At 34.5% G+C, this 17,821-nt stretch overlaps 1 protein-coding gene across 1 annotated transcript in view; it reads left to right on the top strand.

Annotated features, from left to right (window-relative positions):
- The window catches only part of LOC106690612 (uncharacterized), a 27,508-nt gene that overhangs the window by 6,115 nt on the left and 3,572 nt on the right, over positions 1–17,821 (top strand). Inside the window, exons 2-6 of the mRNA XM_067050865.1 lie at positions 10,551–10,860; positions 11,705–11,867; positions 11,971–12,258; positions 13,781–14,005; positions 15,206–15,374. Coding sequence (XP_066906966.1) covers positions 10,551–10,860; positions 11,705–11,867; positions 11,971–12,258; positions 13,781–14,005; positions 15,206–15,374 — 1,155 coding nt within the window. The remainder of the gene's footprint in view (positions 1–10,550; positions 10,861–11,704; positions 11,868–11,970; positions 12,259–13,780; positions 14,006–15,205; positions 15,375–17,821) is intronic.

Raw genomic sequence — 17,821 nt, 5'->3', positions numbered from 1 at the left:
CATTGTATATAATTTACCCCGATTGTATAGTCACTTTATGCTTTAGCTGAACATTGTATGTAATTTACCCCGATTGTATAGTCACTTTATGCTTTAGCTGAACATTGTATATAATTTACCCCGATTGTATAGTCACTTTATGCTTTAGCTGAACATTGTATATAATTTACCCCGATTGTATAGTCACTTTATGGAACATTGTATGTAATTTACCCCGATTGTATAGTCACTTTATGCTTTAGCTGAACATTGTATATAATTTACCCCGATTGTATAGTCACTTTATGCCATCTCGCCAGAAATGTTTTTATTGTAATTTTCTATATTTCCTGTGTTTTTTTTGTTTAAATGTAGCTGTTTCTATATCTTTATGGTTGTATTCATTTTTTCTCGCAAGAAATATTTTATTTTCAATGGTTTTTATGTTTTTATAAATGACTTAGAATTTTATTTGATAATTACTCAATCTCTATTAATTTATCTAAAACAGGGAGATATTTATTTTTTATTAAGCGATAGATTAATCTCAATTGAATATTCTTTTCGAAACTCTTTAAATTTATTTTTTTATTTCAAAGTTTATTTTATGTTTGCTTTTTATTTATTTTTTTTTCTATATATAAACTTAATATTACATTTAAAAAATGTTATATCCCATTCCCCATCCACGATCCTTTATCCCGATCTCCACATCTCAACTGTTCAGTCATGACTTATATCCTAAATTCCTGTCACATCAATGCACAGTCGCTTATCGCACACTACGATGAATTTCAGAAATATTTTCTTGACAATTTTTGTGACATAGCAGTATCTGAAACCTGGCTAAAACCTTTTATCCCTTCCTCCCAGATTTCCCTACCAAATTACTCGTTCCTACTTCATGACAGACCTGATCGCACGGAGGTGGTGTCGGTTTATATATCCATGAAAGTCTTAAGGCCAAAATCGTCCTACAGTCTCCTTCTCATGACTTTGCTCACATGGAATACTTGTTCATTGAGATTTCCTCCTTTACCTCTCCTCTGTTATTTCCCGTAGTTTACCGCCCTCTTCGTGTTCCATTCGACAACCTCTTTGAATCCTCCCTCGTCAACCTGGTTATCCCATTACACCAATATTATTGTCGCCGGAGATTTTAACGTGAATATGCTCTCACAATCTCCTGAAAAACACTTCCTAACTGACCTACTGTTTTCCCTTACTCTTCACCTTGTTCCTTATTCTCCCACCCATCACACCTATTAGACCTTTACATCTGTGACTCCCCTATAAAAATCCTGCCTTCTTCTCTACATCCCGTTCTATTTCTCTCATCATATGATCTGATCCAAATTACATACGACCTACCCGTGAAATCCTTCACCCCCAAAATAGTATCATATCGTAATTTAGACCTTATAACTAATGAATCCCTTCTGCCTGACCTTAATTCTTTCTAATGGGACATCATATATTTCTACAACTCCATTGACCCTATGGTAACTACCCTGGCCTCAAACCTAAAATCCAAATTAGATATCCATACTCCTTTGAAAACCAGAACTATACGCCGTCCCACTGCACCTTGGCTGACCCCCGAAATAAAGGAAATGATGAAAAAAAGAGATACAGCGAGGCGCAAATACCTTCGAACCCCATTACCTGCCGATTACATGTCTTTCAAGATCCTGCGGAATGAAACCCAATCCGCAGTCTGACTTGCTAAAGCCACCTATTTTCATAATACCCTTTCCAATGCTTCTGATTCCAAATCCAAATGGAAAATACTTCGTAACCTATCCCTACCTGAATCCAATAATCTCAGTTCACTCCATGTGACTCCAGATGACCTCAATGACCATTTCTTATCCTATGCTCATAATTCCTCTATTTCCGATATTCAACATCACAATTTCCATCCTGAAGACTCCAGTTTCTCACATCTGTCCTACGATGAATTACTTTACTGTCCTCAATTACCACACTAATGATTAGCACGACTTCCGTCCTATCTTTCTCCTCTCTAACCTTTCCAAACCGTTAGAACGCCTTGTCCAAAATCAACTCTCCAACTTCTTAGATGAACGTTCCTTTATAAACCCTTTCCAATCTGGCTTTCGATCTGGCTACTCAACGCAATCCGCTCTCCTTAAAATAACCCATGACTTCCAAAACTCCATTGCACACCAAAACCTCACTATCCTCATCCTTCTAGATTTTTCCAAACCGTTTGACACTGTTGACCATAACATCCTCTTTACTGAATTGTGTAATCTTCCTCTATCCAACAGTGCCCTGTGCTGGTTCAACTTCTTTCTCCCAAATCGGTCCCAGAATGTAGTCGTCCCAGGTGAACCTCCATCTAAAACCCTCCCCCTTTCTTGTGGTGTTCCTCAAGGCTCTTCTCTATCTCCTACTCTGTTTGCTATTTACATTAATGACCTTCCCCTCCAGATCCATCACTCGCAATACCATATCTTTCGCAGATGATTTCCAAATATACCTGTCCTTCCCGCCTTCTGACCTATTACCAGCCAGAGAAACTTCAAGAAGATTGGGATGGGATTTGCGAATGGGCAAGAGCTAACAAGTTGAAGCTAAAGACGAAGGCAGTCTGTGGAGAAAACGAAGGCAATCTTAATAGGCTCCTATCATCTCCTTAAAACTGTTCCTAATATTCCAACTCTGTTCCCATCAAATTTTATCCCACCATCAAAAATCTGGGAATAACCTTTGATCAAACATCTTCCTGGAAAAACCATGTATTCAATATCTCCCGCCGTATCTTTTCAACTTTAAAACGTTTAAATTACCTCCGCCACTTATTTACATTTGGAACTCGTAGGCTCCTGCTCACTTTTCTAATATTTCCCCATTTTGACTATTGCTGTACAGTATTTGGAGGCGTCTCTGGAGATCTCGAGGCGAAATTAAAACGTTTGATTAATTGATGTGTACGATACATCTTCGGGATTCCAAGGGATGTCTCTGTTTCCCGTTTTTATGCAGAGTTGAAATGGCTTTATCCTTCCTACCGTATTATGTATTTCCTGGCTTCCTTCATCTTCTAAGTCATCCTATTCCGCCGTCCATCATACATTTCCGAGCTCCTTCAATTCAAATCCTCTATACGTTCCCGCAATACCCGTTCACGGTCTTCAGATTTATACACAAGGGCTCACCGAACCGCTGCTTTCGATAGATCTTTCATTATCCGAGCCTCATCCTTATGGAACTCCATCCCTTCCAACATCCGTCCTCCAATACTCTCCCTACCTTTAAATCCCGCCTGTTCAATCATTTCCTATCCATTCAGACCCCATAAAATTGTAAATTAATATAATTGTAAATATTTATGTAAACTATTATATCATTCTTAATTAATATTACATCGTTTTCTTTTCTCTCTTTTATTTATTCTTTTTTTTTTTATTGTTCAATTGATAAAAGTGAGATAGTAACCTATAATTATTTTTTTATAATGACTTTTTATATTTCTTTCTATTTTCTGTTTAAGTATTTCTGTTGAAGTTCATCTATGGATTTCTCTGTATTATTCTAAATGGACTCGTCCCAGAATAAATAAAGTATTATTATTATTTTGATAGCTTTCTTGACCGCCACCCGGACTACCTTCCTCCATTCAATTAATTTAGTTTTGAATAAAATAAAACTTTTTTACTCTTTAATTACAGCGAATTGGATTGATTTCTATGTTCATAATCAGTGAATTAGTAAAATGAATACACAGTTTGTTCTGGAATAAAGATTATATATACTAAAATATTAAAAATTAACATATAAACTTAGTATAAGGAAGCGACGGTCGTGTGCGTTTGGTCGTGGTTCGGAACGTTATTGGTTCGATTTCCACCTGGGGTAGATAATATTAATTTCTCGGTGGTCCCGAGAAATGAATCCTGACACACCCACCTTGTTTAGTACGTGGCGGGAATTCCAGAGTAGCCGCCTGGGGTTGGCAAAAAAGAACACCAGACTAGTTGCTTCCCTCACCACATACCAACAGCGGTTTCGGCGCTTCTTCATTCAAGTATCTTACTGATAAAGTTGTATTCAAATATTTCTCCTCTATGAATTAATATTTTAAAAACAATGAGGCATTTAAAACAATCTGGGTATCGGTGTTCATAACGCCTAGCAGTGTCTCGTGTTCTCGTTGAATTTATCAGTGTTTCAGTCGTTCGAAAAATAATGGTACGCTTGATTTTGCTGCTGATTTTTAATTTCAAACTTTAGCAATAGAAATAAAAAAAACATAAGACATACACACGAGTAAAAAAAACTACTGGATCTTTTTTAAAATCGATTTAGGGCAACAAGAGAAGCAAGAATCAATTATAATATGGGCGGGCCAGTGTGATAATTCCCTTTTTCCCTACTTCCGTGGGATTTCCTCCCACTACTTTAACGCCCTGTTGATAAGACTGATAATTTACACATATGATTCTTTTATACTTAACTTTGATAGTTTCAATTTATGTCAGATTTATTCTGTTAATAAAAACCTAACTTTGGGTAAAACTTCCGTTTTCCGTTCACAACAGCCAGTAATCACATGTTACGTACCTAAAAGTTTCGGGCTTCAGCACTAGTTACGGTAGGTCTTGTGAAAGAACTAAAAAAAAGGGAAACGGGGCAGGAAATGACGCACACAAGTCACAGTTTAAACTGATTTATTATCTGTATTAGGGGTAGCCAACAAGTCGATAGCGATCGACCGGTCGACCGCGAGACCAATTTACGTTGACCATCGATTGATCGCGATGTCTGGGGTAGAATTGTGTGTACCGTGGACTTCGAAGCGATTGTACAAGACGAAACTTTTAAGCGATACTATCAGACATATTTCATATGGACTAAAAGTAATTAATTATCCAATTTCTTTTAATTCCTCTGGATATGCGTTTTTTTGTCCCTTTAAATAATTATTGTTGTTCATTTTGCGTGGATAGATAAGCCGTATATCTGTATTTTAGTACAATTTGTGCTCTAGCGAGCCATTGGTAGATTTGCTACAAGTAAGTCATATTATTCTTTCATGATACATTTTTAGGGCTCTAAAAAATTTGAATCACACTTTATAAAAATATTACAAAAAAATAAAAAAAATTAAAATAGTGACTATACATTACAGTCTAGTGTTTATAGGAAGCAAAAGGATTATCCCAAAAACGGAAGTTTAAACGAATTTATATTTTGTTGAACCCCTTTCCTAATAGCACAATAGATTTTCAGAGAGATAGTAAGAGTGCTTGTTGTTGTTGTTGCCTGGGGCTTAAGGGCGTAAAACCCTGAGGTAAGAGTGCTTGTTGTTGTTGTTGTCTGGGGCTTAAGGGCGTAAAACCCTGAGGTCATCAACGCCCATGTAAGAGTGCTTGTTTTATTCCCTCAGCCTGAAATCGGCATCTTGGCTATTGCGGCAGGTTGCCAGCCATGTCTTCATATATAAACAATTCTGACATTCGCTCGACGAAAGGTCAGAGTTATTAAAAGAATAGATAAAAAGCTACCAAAGCCATTAGATTCAGACAGACAGACATTGGTTATCCTTTTTCTTGAGATTTCTATTATTTGGTTAACATTAATTAAACTGTTGTGACTTTGCCTGGAGCCAAACTTATATTCGTTATTCCTTCTTGAGAAATTTCAATGGCACTAAGATACGAGAAGAGCTTACCAATTAAAAATGTGGTGATTATTTCAAACTCACTGAGTGTCCTGAAAGCCTTAAAGAGCATGTATCCGGAGCACTCTTGACTTCATTGTGTTTTAGAACTCATAAAAATTTTGAATGACGATGGAAAAATTATACACTTAATCTGGTCATCCAGTCATATTGGCAACGAAATGGCTGATAATAATAATATTTTATTTATTCAGGGACGAGTCCCTTTAGAATAATACAGAGAAATCAATAGATGAGGGCTGAGGAGCCTTAAAGATACTTAAACAAAAAATACAAAGAAATATTAACAGTCATAATAAAAATTAATTATAGGTTACTTTCTCACTTTTATCAGTTGAACAATAAAAAAAAAATGAATAAATACAAAAGAGAAAAGAAAAAGATGTAAAAATAATTAAGAATGATATAATATTTAACATACATACTTACAATTATATTAATTTACAATTTTATGGGGTCTGAATGGATAAGAAATGATTGAACAGGCGGGATTTAAAGGTTGAGAGACTTTTGGAGCGACGGATGTGGAAGGGATGGAGTTCCATAAGGATGAGGCTCGGATAATGAAAGATCTACAGCCACTTCAACTCTGCATAAAAACGGGAAACAGAGGCGTCCCTAGGGATCCCCAAGATGAATCGTACAGCACAGCAATTTATCAAACGTTTTAATTTCGCCTCGAGATCCCCAGAGGCTACCCCATATACTGTACAGCAATAGTCAAAGTGGGGAAATATTAGCGAAGTGACTAGGAGCCTACGAGTTTCAAATGGAAATAGGTGGCGGAGGTAATTTAATTTCAGTTTTAAGGATGATTGGAGCCTATTAAGATTCCCTTTGTCTTCTCCGCATTTAGCTTCAACTTGTTAGTTCTCGCCCATTCTCAAATCCCATGCAAATCTTCTTGTTTCTCTGTGGCTGGTAATTGGTCAGAAGGCGGGAAGGACAGGTATATTTGGAAATCATTTGCATACATGTGGTATTGCGAGTGATGGAACTGGAGGGGAAGGTCATTAATGTAAATAGCAAACAGAGTAGGAGATAAAGGAGCCTTGAGGAACACCAAAGGAAAGGGGGATGGTCTTAGATGGAGGTTCACCTGGAACGACTACATACTGAGACCGATTTGAGAGATAGGATTTCACAGGACACTGTTGGATAGAGGAAGATTACGCAATTTAGTAAAGAGGATGTTATGTCTAAAAGGATGAGGATAGTGAGGTTTTGGTGTTCAATGGAGTTTTGGAAGTCATGGGTTATTTTAAGGAGAGCGGATTGCGTTGAGTAGCCAGATTGAAAGCCAGATTGGGAAGGGTTGATAAGGGAACGTTCATCTAGGAAGTTGGAGACTTGATTTTGGACAAGGCGTTCTAACGGTTTGGAAAGAAGATAGGGCAGCAAAGCAGGTGCTCACCCTTCCGGGACGCTGTAAAGCTTTCTTGACAGCGGCGGAGCTCGTACGGCCACTAAGAGAGACCATATTACAGGGGTGACAGGCACTGTGGGACAGCAGCCCGCCAACCGCCAGTCGCGGCAACCTTTATTTATTTATTTTTTTCCACCTTCCCCTACCTTACAACCAATACAGGTGTGCAGCATTAGTTCGATGTTAATATCTATTTTGAAACTACTGCTAATAATTCAATTTACAATTAATAATTCACTAAGTTTTCTTATAGCTTTCAACAGTTTTCAGTCTTCTGCGCGTCTTCCGTCCGCAGGCATTCCAGGGGCTGGTCTTCTTCTTTGACGGATATTGAAGTGGCTTGGTCCAATAATTGTTTTCCACCCACATACAAATTATTTGTAGTACAGGTAGTTTTCTTCGCTTACTAGATCAGGGAAGTCATTTTCTGTGAGGGCGTAGAGTCCGGTTTCTCTCAGTAATCTGGCCCGTAATGCTTCAAAGACGATACAGTCTATGATGATGTGCTCGGTAGTCTCCGGGACACCACAACTAAGACATAGGGTGTCGATATCCCGTTCCTTCAGCTGAAGCTGATTTTTTAGCCTTTTTCTTATTCATTTTCCTTTTGATCTCAGGGAAAGGCGTAGAATCAGATAAAATATCACTGGGGCCTTCAGCCGCTGCTTCTTTTATTTCCCTTTGTTATTCTACAGCTATAAGTCGCCGGATAGAGAATCCTTCCATGAGTTTTGGCACAGACTGCTCAACAATAATCTGGGTAATCATTGAATGGACAGTCGGAGAAGCGAGCGTCTCTTTTACAGCCCTTTGGAGGTAGAGACCTCTCCAACATTCCTTCATTTTGTCATGCATGGTTTCAATTACATCAAGTAGATACTAAAACTTACCGTTGATGTAGTTCTGAACGTTTGTGCTAACGTTCCAGTCAGTATTTTAAATATAAATTCTCAGGTTCTCCTGGATTAATTTCGCTTTCTGGAGTTCTCTGGAGAGCCTCTTCAGATACTGTGGATATATCGCCCGTAGAACCTTTCCTAGCTCTTTTTTTGGCATTAGACCTTAATAGCTTTAAAGGTGTTTCTTCTTCAGCTTCTCTCTTCGATAATATGTCCGTTGGGCCTAACCTCAGTCATTTGGTCCCTAATTATCAGTGTATTTTTACTGACTAATTACAAAAGTTCACCCTAGTCCACGCTCGCGGGCTTAAAACTCAAATTGTCCAAACTAACCCTACCATTTTTAACTAGGAAAAAAAATAATGAGGTGTAGATAGTTGATCGTAGATTAATGATTGGAGAAGTTTGCCGGGGGGTGCGGTCAGCAAAGGACAACATAAATAAACAAAACCATATTTATATATTTTATGCCGACGTTCCTGTTGTTCTTTGCTGACCGCATCCCCCGACAAACATCTCCAATCATTAAAAAAATAAATTAAATTAAATTCTCCAAGCTATGTCGATAAACTTCATAGTGTCGGGTCTGATAGGAAATACCTAAGCTCAGAGGGCACCGATTCAAGCTGAGTAAACGAACGCACTTCAAAGGAAAAGGGAAAAACACTGCACACCGGCAATCCCTTTGTGACAGCTAGGCTCGTTCCCTATTGACTGAAGTTTCCATCCATCCTTTGAGGACTTATGCTTTGGGCTTAAGGAGGGTTTTATAACAATAGACAAAGAATATGTTATTTAAACTGATGCTAACAGTCAACTAGCCTTTAGACAAAGGAAAGCCTCCTGTCCCAATCAAAGAAGCAGTGTTACCATCTACTCTTTTTTTTTTTTTTTACAATAATATTTACAAATTAAATAATGATACCAATTTTCCACAACAACTTGATAGTTTCTGCAAGACTCATCCTGTTCATCATCTCCAGCTACCGAACCTGTATGGACATGCTTTGCGGAGGACTTCTGGTATTGAGTACCTCATATGATACATTGGAGTCAGAACCATGTAACCTAACATATCCACATCGAGAAATGTACAATGAAGTGGTCCTTAATATCAGCTGGGTCTTATCCCAATTGAAATATTATGACATGGCTTATTTAATGGAGAATATTGAAATAGTGCAAGTTTATTTCAATATTCTCCATTGCTGTATGTATGTAGTGCTTTTACATTGTTTATTTGAAATAATTAACTATCTCTTATTGCTAACAGTAATAAGTAATGAATTAATATCAAAGATGAAACAATTAGTAGGAAATAAATATTTTAAACACTTCTTATGAAACTAGTCAAATTTTCTCTCCCCTTAGCTAAATAGGAAATTCTCTGAGGGAAAGCATTGCCATCCTCAATAGTAAGAACGTATCTCTTTTGAAACATACAAATATTAATTTCATCTCAAAACAGTGTTCTAAGTTAAAGTTGTGAGATGGTATGCACCAGATGTTTTGTAATGCCATATAACATATTTATGACATATATTATTTTTTATTTTCTCAAATTTTCCTCTGCCTTTGACTCCCCAGTAATTAATAATAATCTATATAATAAAAACGAACTGTATGTGTGTGTATCAACTTACTTATTTCATTTAACCCATTATTTTAGCGTTTCAGTTGACATATTCCTATGATAACATGATTCCCTAAAATCTTAGTATTTTCAATGTTAATCTAATAACAATATAGCATTTAATGAATAAATATTAAAATTTTGAATGATAAATATTTTTAAATGTAATTTCCTGAAAGCTGTTGAAATTGGAGTTATTCAGTGTATAAGTCAACTGAATGACTCATTTGGAAAATTAGCATGGAAAAGTATTGCCACAGTGAATAATATAAAAGTATGTGTTCTCAAACAAGCGAAGACTAATGTCAACTCAGTGTTGGAATGTGAGTGAAAGTTGAATGATGTGTGCATAGCACCAGGTTTTTTTCTTGGGGGTTTTATATCTTCAATATATAATTTAATATTCTATAAATTATTTATTTTTAAAAAACATATTTTAATTTTAAAAGTTTCCTATTCATATTAGGGTAAAATGTATTATTACTTTAACTAAGTAAAATAAAATTTTAAGTTATCTTATCATTAGTCTCCAAAACAACAATTGTAGTAAATTGTCAAATTTTTTTCTTCAAGCCATATTTTACTCTATACCAACTTAGCTAAAGAAGTAATAAAATTGGCCTAATATGGTCTATGAAACTCCTTAATTTATAAATTTTTACCTGTAATCTAAGTTGTTAAACATTTTTTTTGTAAAATATAATGTTATATATTGCCTGAGACTAACCAGAATTTAAAATAAATAATTACATATACTTGCAAGAGTTTTATATCAATCAAGTGGAAAATATGAGCTTAATGTGCTTCTAAGTTAGTTTTCTCTTAATTATATTGATCAATTTTAAACAATAAAAAATGAATCACATTAAACAAACCAGTAACTAAATTGTTTCATTATTGCAGAAGAGATTTTCTACTTCTTGAAAACTTGTAGTAGTGAAGTTATATTCTGTAAAGAGGACTGCTTAGAGAAGGTGAAGGAGGTAGTGTCTCACTTGGACTGGAACATTACTATCATATGTCCAAACTGTCAAGATGGAGTCCTCGACTATTACAGGTGTCTGGAAGAAGGAAACAGTGCTGAAGGGATTTTGCTAGAAGGATGGTGGACTGGAAAGGATCACGCCTTAGCTGTTGTGTTTACAAGTGGGACCACTGGCACTCCCAAAGGCGTAGTTATCAGGGACGAGGCTCTTATGTTCAATGTCTTCATGTGAGTTCGTTTCAAAATTAAATTTTCTTTTCTATCATATTCATTTTATTTTTGTTATTGTTTGAGCTATTTATTTTTTTTTAAAAAGCAATACTTAATCACTAATTTGAGCTATTACATAACTGAACTCTCTACAGGGTATAATATTAAAATGTTGTTTCCTGTATTAGTCAAATTAATATTGAATATCTATCTACTGAAGGATAAAATTTTTACTGTGCATGCTGAGTTTATCTTAGGAAATTATAAAGGACCTTGGAGGTCCTGCAAAAGCTTCACAAATTCAAAGAATCTTAACTCTGGATACAGCAATACCTCACAATTTTTTTTAAAATAGTTTTCTATAGAATATCATATTTTAACATGAAACATATACAGGAATTGCACTTTTTAAAAAGGGGTAAACTCTTTATGCATATTAACTAAAGTCACTTCTTCTCAAAATCAAACAGAGAAGGAAAATTATAAGAATTGATTAGCCCGTTCTAAAGTAAAATCTACGTGGCTAAGTGTCCTATGTGGTTGTGAGTAGTTCAGAAGACTCCTAAGTAATTAACTTTCAGTTGTTATCAACATAGTTTTGTTTCTTTGATTTATTTTTTCCTTTATAAGTAATTGGCCCAGAAAAGAAGACTCCATTACAACTGATACAGATTATAAAACTTTACAGTTAATACTTACCTGTGAACTAAATTATTACAAAAAATCACTTATTTTTAAATCATTGAATATTGATATAAATTTTGTTTAAGAATTTAAAAAAAAAATGTAGTAACAAAACATTTTGCATTAGTTAATTCACTTTGACATTTCACATTCCCATATTAGCCAACAATAATTACAGGAAGAATTACTGGACCGAGAGTTCAATTCTGCTCCTGACAACGCCGATGTACTGGGTCTCTAACACCCTGGTGACTATAATTTCTTCATGCGCTGGGTCCAAGGTGCTGATAGCTAGTCGGATGTCTGTTAAGGAGATAATGAACACCATCACTGAGTGCAAGGTGAGATAACTATATTACATTATAGTTAATTACTAACTATAACATCAAAATTGTGTATTTTGATTGACAGTTGACAATAGATTGACAAATTTTCTATATTTAGCCCACTGAATGGTTTACGGGACCATCAGTATTGATAGACATGTGCCAAGAAGAAAACCTTGACAAGTATGACTTTTCTTCACTTCAAGTCTTGTCCATCGGGGGTTCGATTCTCCTTCCAGAACATCGCAAAATGATCACTCAGAAGATCCTGAAAAACCAGCATCGCATCAGGAGTATGTATGGCTGCTCTGAGGCTGGGATGATCAGCTTCGATCAAACCATTCCAAATATTGATTCACCGAAAATAGCCAGCATAGGAAAAGTTGCTAAAGGTACAACAGTTAAGGTAAGTATAAATGTTCTCATAGTAATCTTACTAAGAATATATAAATAAATCACAACTATTGAGTATAATCTTACTTGACAATTTAAGCTAAAAATTCATTGAATTTTGAAAATAGTTTACAATGGATTCCATCTCTATAAAATTTAGTTTCTTTAAATTTTAAGTGAAATGTAAAAAGTACATAGGATGAGCCAAATAAAATCACAATAAAGAGGAGGCTGAACAGACTCAGGAGCATACGAAAATATTTAAGAAGAACGCAAATATCATACAAAATGTTGAAGCAGTACCTAAATATTTCTCAAAATATAGAAGTATTAACTAAGTATCTATTAAAGTACATGAGTATTATACTAGAGATTATACATGAGTATATTATTAGAGTAATAATATGACACATATGTAATTGGATATGAAAATCATATTTTTTCATAAATTTATGGTAGGGAGATGTATCCACCAGTTCTTACCTTGCATATACAACTGTACAAGTTTTTTTTCAAAGGCCAATGGCTGAGTGGAATTGATATAAAGAGATAATGGGAGTGGATTGAATGGGCCTCTTTTACTGCATTGAAAATGCATTAGAAGAGGATAAAGTCCTTGTTTTAACAGAATGGTAAGTTCTAGTAAACCAATGACATCGAGAGGCGTTTTAATATTGAATTTATTGAGACTCATCCAGTAAGTCTCTGTGAATTAGTTGTATTGACAATATATACAATGGTTTGGTATTTATAGAGTTGAGTTCTGCTGTGGTAGTTAACTTTAGGTTCCCACATGCTCAGCTCTTGCAGTCATGGTAAAACTCTATATGACAGCAATTGCACAATTGCCCAGATTGTTAGCAAGCAAGTCTGGAATTTTTCATACCTCTCATTCTCTACAGGACATACTCACTAACTCTTCTGTTCCACTGATGATTCTATGTTATTCTAAGGCACTGTTATAATAGACTGTCATTAAAAGCTGGCTGTGCCTTTTGCAATTAGCCTTTACTCCCAATTGGTCCTTCTCCTATGATAATGTGAACCATATTTAATCAATATTATATTTTAAAAATCAATACATGTATTTATAAAGATATTTTATATCAATTTGTGGAAATAAGTAAGAATCAGCTACCTGATACTAATTTCCTGATGAGTACATGCACAGCCAGTATGAAACAAATAAATTAGGCAGTTCTGAAAACAAATTTGTAATATTTTTTAGTATTATGCTGTTATCAACCAAAACACTTGTTACATTTGTTTTTGTGGAAATTCATACCATAAACATTTATTTTTTTCCATATTAGGATATGTTAATAAGTTGGCATAATTTATCATTTGAATGTTATAAATATTTAATTAAAATAAAAAACTGATGTTTTATTTTTCAGTATCAAGTAATCTATGGTGATTATGGTTCATATAAATTCTGTTTGTTTTTTTTTATATTATGAGGATTGATTGATTATACCTTAGATATTAATTAGCCTAGATAAATAGGAATATAACATATTTTTATAATTATCCAGATAGTAGATCCTGAGACAGGAAAAATTCAGCCACCATATGCCATAGGAGAGCTGTGTGTCAAGTCTCCTGCCATTCTAAAGCAGTATATCAACAAGGAAATCACTGATGAAGGATTGGACAAGGATGGATTCTGGCACTTAGGGGACCTTGGCTACTATGACAATGAGGAATACCTCTTCTACAGTTCAAGGCTTAAAGATGTCTTGAAGTATAAGGGACAACAGGTAACAGCACTATTCAACTATTCTGAGCTGTAATACAGTGATAAGTTATGACATATAAACCTGTAATGATGGATATGACCCTAATCATGAAAAACATTATTAATTTAAAAAAAGGCTAATCCGATTAAGTAAATATATAAAAAATTATAAAAACAAAAAAGAAAAGATAAAATGCAAAGTAAAAAATAAAAAAAACATATAAGAAACAGATATAATGATGAAAATGAATTATGGCAAGAATGATACAATGATATAATGTAAATATATTTTATTGTGTGAATAAAAGAGAAAACTGAAGAATAAGATATAGATATTCAAGGATCAGGATGATTTTAGTAAATGAGCATCCTTGAAGATCAATGATAGACAGTGTGTGATAGTAAAAGGAAGATGGTCCTCCTGGGTCAAAGAAAAATACTCAAATAGTCACAAAATTATTTAATATGAGCCCTAAAAGTTAATATATTAATAAATTTTAATGGGAAGTTCTAGTAAAACAAAGGCATTGAAAGGAGTTTTAATATTGAATTTATTGAGGCTAATCCAGGAGGTCATTATATCATTCTTATATATATTATATCATTATAATGGGAGCGCAGTAGTCATGGGGTAAAGTGCATGGCTACTAACTCCAAGGACTCGAGTTCGAATCTGGCTGGGCAGAAAATTGTTTTCTGTTACACTGTAGCCGTGAGTCAACTCATGTGGGTTCTGGAGCCTTCCAGGGGTCCACTCAGCCTCTTAAATTGAGTATCCTTAATTGGGTAAAAAATCTGGCAGTTGAGCGTGATTCTGACCAAATCACCTTGCACAACCATTGGTTTAGTAACAGTACTTCTTTGCAAAGTACTGAATCCCTGACCCTTCATGGGTTGTAGTGGTACAGATTTTAATTTTAATATTATTATAATGTACATAATAATATAGTTTAATATTAAATAATTTTACGACTATTTGAGATTTTTTCTTTGACCCCACTCAGATCATTTTCCTTTTAAAATGAACATCCTATTACAATGGTGTAAATATAAATGATTTAACAAAAAAATTAGATAAAGACTGAGCACTGTACTCCTTACTCCTGGCATCAGGTTCGCATCCAGGTGTGACAGGGAGAAAAAAATTTAGTACAATACTTACTACACATTTTAATTAGTTATAAATATAATTTTATTTATCTATTTTCAATTATGATTGTAGATAGCTCCTGCAGAACTGGAAAATCTCATCCAGAAGCATCCTGATGTTATCGAGTCTTGCGTGGTTGGGAAGACATGTCATGAACAAGGTGGAGATCTTCCTGCAGCCTTTGTAGTCAAGAAGTCTGGTTCCAAACTCTCAGAAGAAGAACTGCACAGCTATATCTCTGGTGAGACCTAGTTTAGCTCATTAAAATAATTGCATGATAGGATCCTTACCAATTCTTTCTCTTGATTTCTGGATGTAAATTATAGCGCAGGAATATATTTGTTTGTTCCAATAACTCTCCAAGCTTCTATTTCCATGATGCGCCAAATATGCTTCCTTAAAATTAACCTCTCATAAATCAGAAGATCTTTCCTGTTTACCTGTAAGGCTAAAACTAGATCATATCAGCATTGGTTCAACAGGTGTTTCATTGAGAGAAATTGCTCTTAATGTCTTTTCTTAGACTATAGGGATATCTGTTGGCAGCAGTGATGTTCCAACTCATCTCCTGAAATATTTCATTCTGTGAATTAATCTCTATCTCAAAGTAAATAAAGCTGTCAACACAATGGAACTTACTTGTATACAGCTCAGTATATAATTAGTAATTAATAATAATAAATAAATAATAACACACAACAATAAAATAAATAAAGAATGAAGGAAGAAAATTGGATTACATTCAAGTGTTCATAACAGACAATTCTGTGACCCATAAATCTCTGATTTATTGGTGATTAATGTTTAAATGAAAACAACTGTTAAAATTGGTATTAAAGTACTTCTAATTAAATTTGTACAGACTATTTCAGAAATATCAAACTCAAGCAGCAGAGTAAAAAGATCTGTACTTACTGGATAAAGTTGATTGAATTTCCTCTTATTATTTCTATTTCTAGGTTCTGCTTCTGGAACAGCTGTTGTGCAAGGAGTTTGTTGGTTCACAATCACACTCCAACCACCAGGTTTTTTCCCAATTAAGAGTACCCACTTTATAGAGCCTGGATTTGCTTCCGGACCCAGAGGGTCGAATCATGGCTGATTTAGCAAAATAAATTATTACTTGTCGCAGTCAGATCCAAACCCAGTTCGATGCGATTGTAGCATGACACTGTACTGAGCTAAACCACTCCCCAAGCATTAATAATAATAATCTACATAACAACTCTGGGCTGTAAATGTCTGTAACTACTTAATCATTGACTTATTTATCACTGTATCTGAAAAGGGCAGAAGTATCTAGAAATCAAAATTATTAATGATCATTCCTCATTTGCTGGAGATACACAATATGGTTGGATTTGAAAAAAATATTTCTGAAGTCTAAAATAAAAATATTTTTAATAACTTACAAAGTATACATCTCAGAGAAGATTATAATAGCCATAAATTTTAAATATAATTTAATTCTCTAAAAATAAAAATAAACACTAACTTAATCTAAAGCTGATGAATATTAGCAAAGGTACAGCGATTTGTACCAATTGTGTTTTAAAAGATTTTGTTCACGTTCCCATCAAAACACATTTTATCTCTATCTCTATTTAATAAAACTTGCCTGCATTTGTCAGTAACCACTCAATGACTTGTTGTTCACTGTATCTCAAAACTGATAATGAAATTATTAATGGTAGCTATACTTATGTTGCATATGTGCAATAATGCTGGGTTAAAAAAAAATTCAGACTCATAGCTGTTTAAAAATTAATTCTAAGACTTACAAAAGAATCTGCTGGAACATAATCGCCTTTGAAAGATGTTTCATTATCTACAAAACAAACCCAATACCAAAATCTAACGAATATTACCAATGATTCAGCAAATTGATCTATGTTTATTATAAAATATTCTATGCAAGTTTCAATGAAAATTCATTTTATCTGTATTTCTCTATATAATATAACCAGACTTAAAAAAAAAAATCTTGAAGCTAAGAATTATACATCCCAGGAGGTTCTATAGGTACTTATATAAAAGATAATATAATACTCTACAAAAACATAACAAGGGTCGCCCGTAGCTCAGTGGTTAAGACACAGTCTTACCAATTTGATATGATGTCTATTGGCGGTGCCGGTTCGAATCCGGCCTATAGGACTAAAAAAAAAAATCATCTAAAATGGACCAGTATTAGCAAAGAGGAAAAGAAACCTGTTCTATCTTTAAATAACACAAATAGGAACTCTCATCTAGTAATAGAGTAAGAGTAAAAATAATATAATAGAGTAAGAATAGTATAATAGAATAAAAAGAGTATAAAAGAGCAAAGACAGTATAATAGAGTAAAAATATAAAATATTACGTATATATTTATATATATGCGGAACTAGCAGCGTGGTAACGCGCCTGTCTACCAACCCAAAGGTTATGAGATCGAGTACCTGGCACTATCCAGAATTTTTTCAAGCATATAATATATACAATATTCACTCACAACCTCCCCTGGGAATTTGTGGCTCCCGTTAGTCAATAGGTGGCACTCACAAAAATAGGCCTGGGAGTGACGTACCCACCCTTTGAAAACCACGTCATGAGACGCACGATATATTTCATACATACTGCTATGTACTAGTAGCTGATTTACTTGGGATGCCAGGATAATCGCTGAAGGCAATTATCCAAAAATAA

This window comes from Halyomorpha halys, unplaced genomic scaffold, assembly GCF_000696795.3.
Source record: "Halyomorpha halys isolate HHAL.00 unplaced genomic scaffold, Hhal_1.1 Scaffold1774.1, whole genome shotgun sequence".
Taxonomy (NCBI): domain Eukaryota; kingdom Metazoa; phylum Arthropoda; class Insecta; order Hemiptera; family Pentatomidae; genus Halyomorpha; species Halyomorpha halys.
The sequence above is the reverse complement of the archived record's forward strand: the minus strand, read 5'-3'. Positions and strand labels throughout refer to the sequence as shown.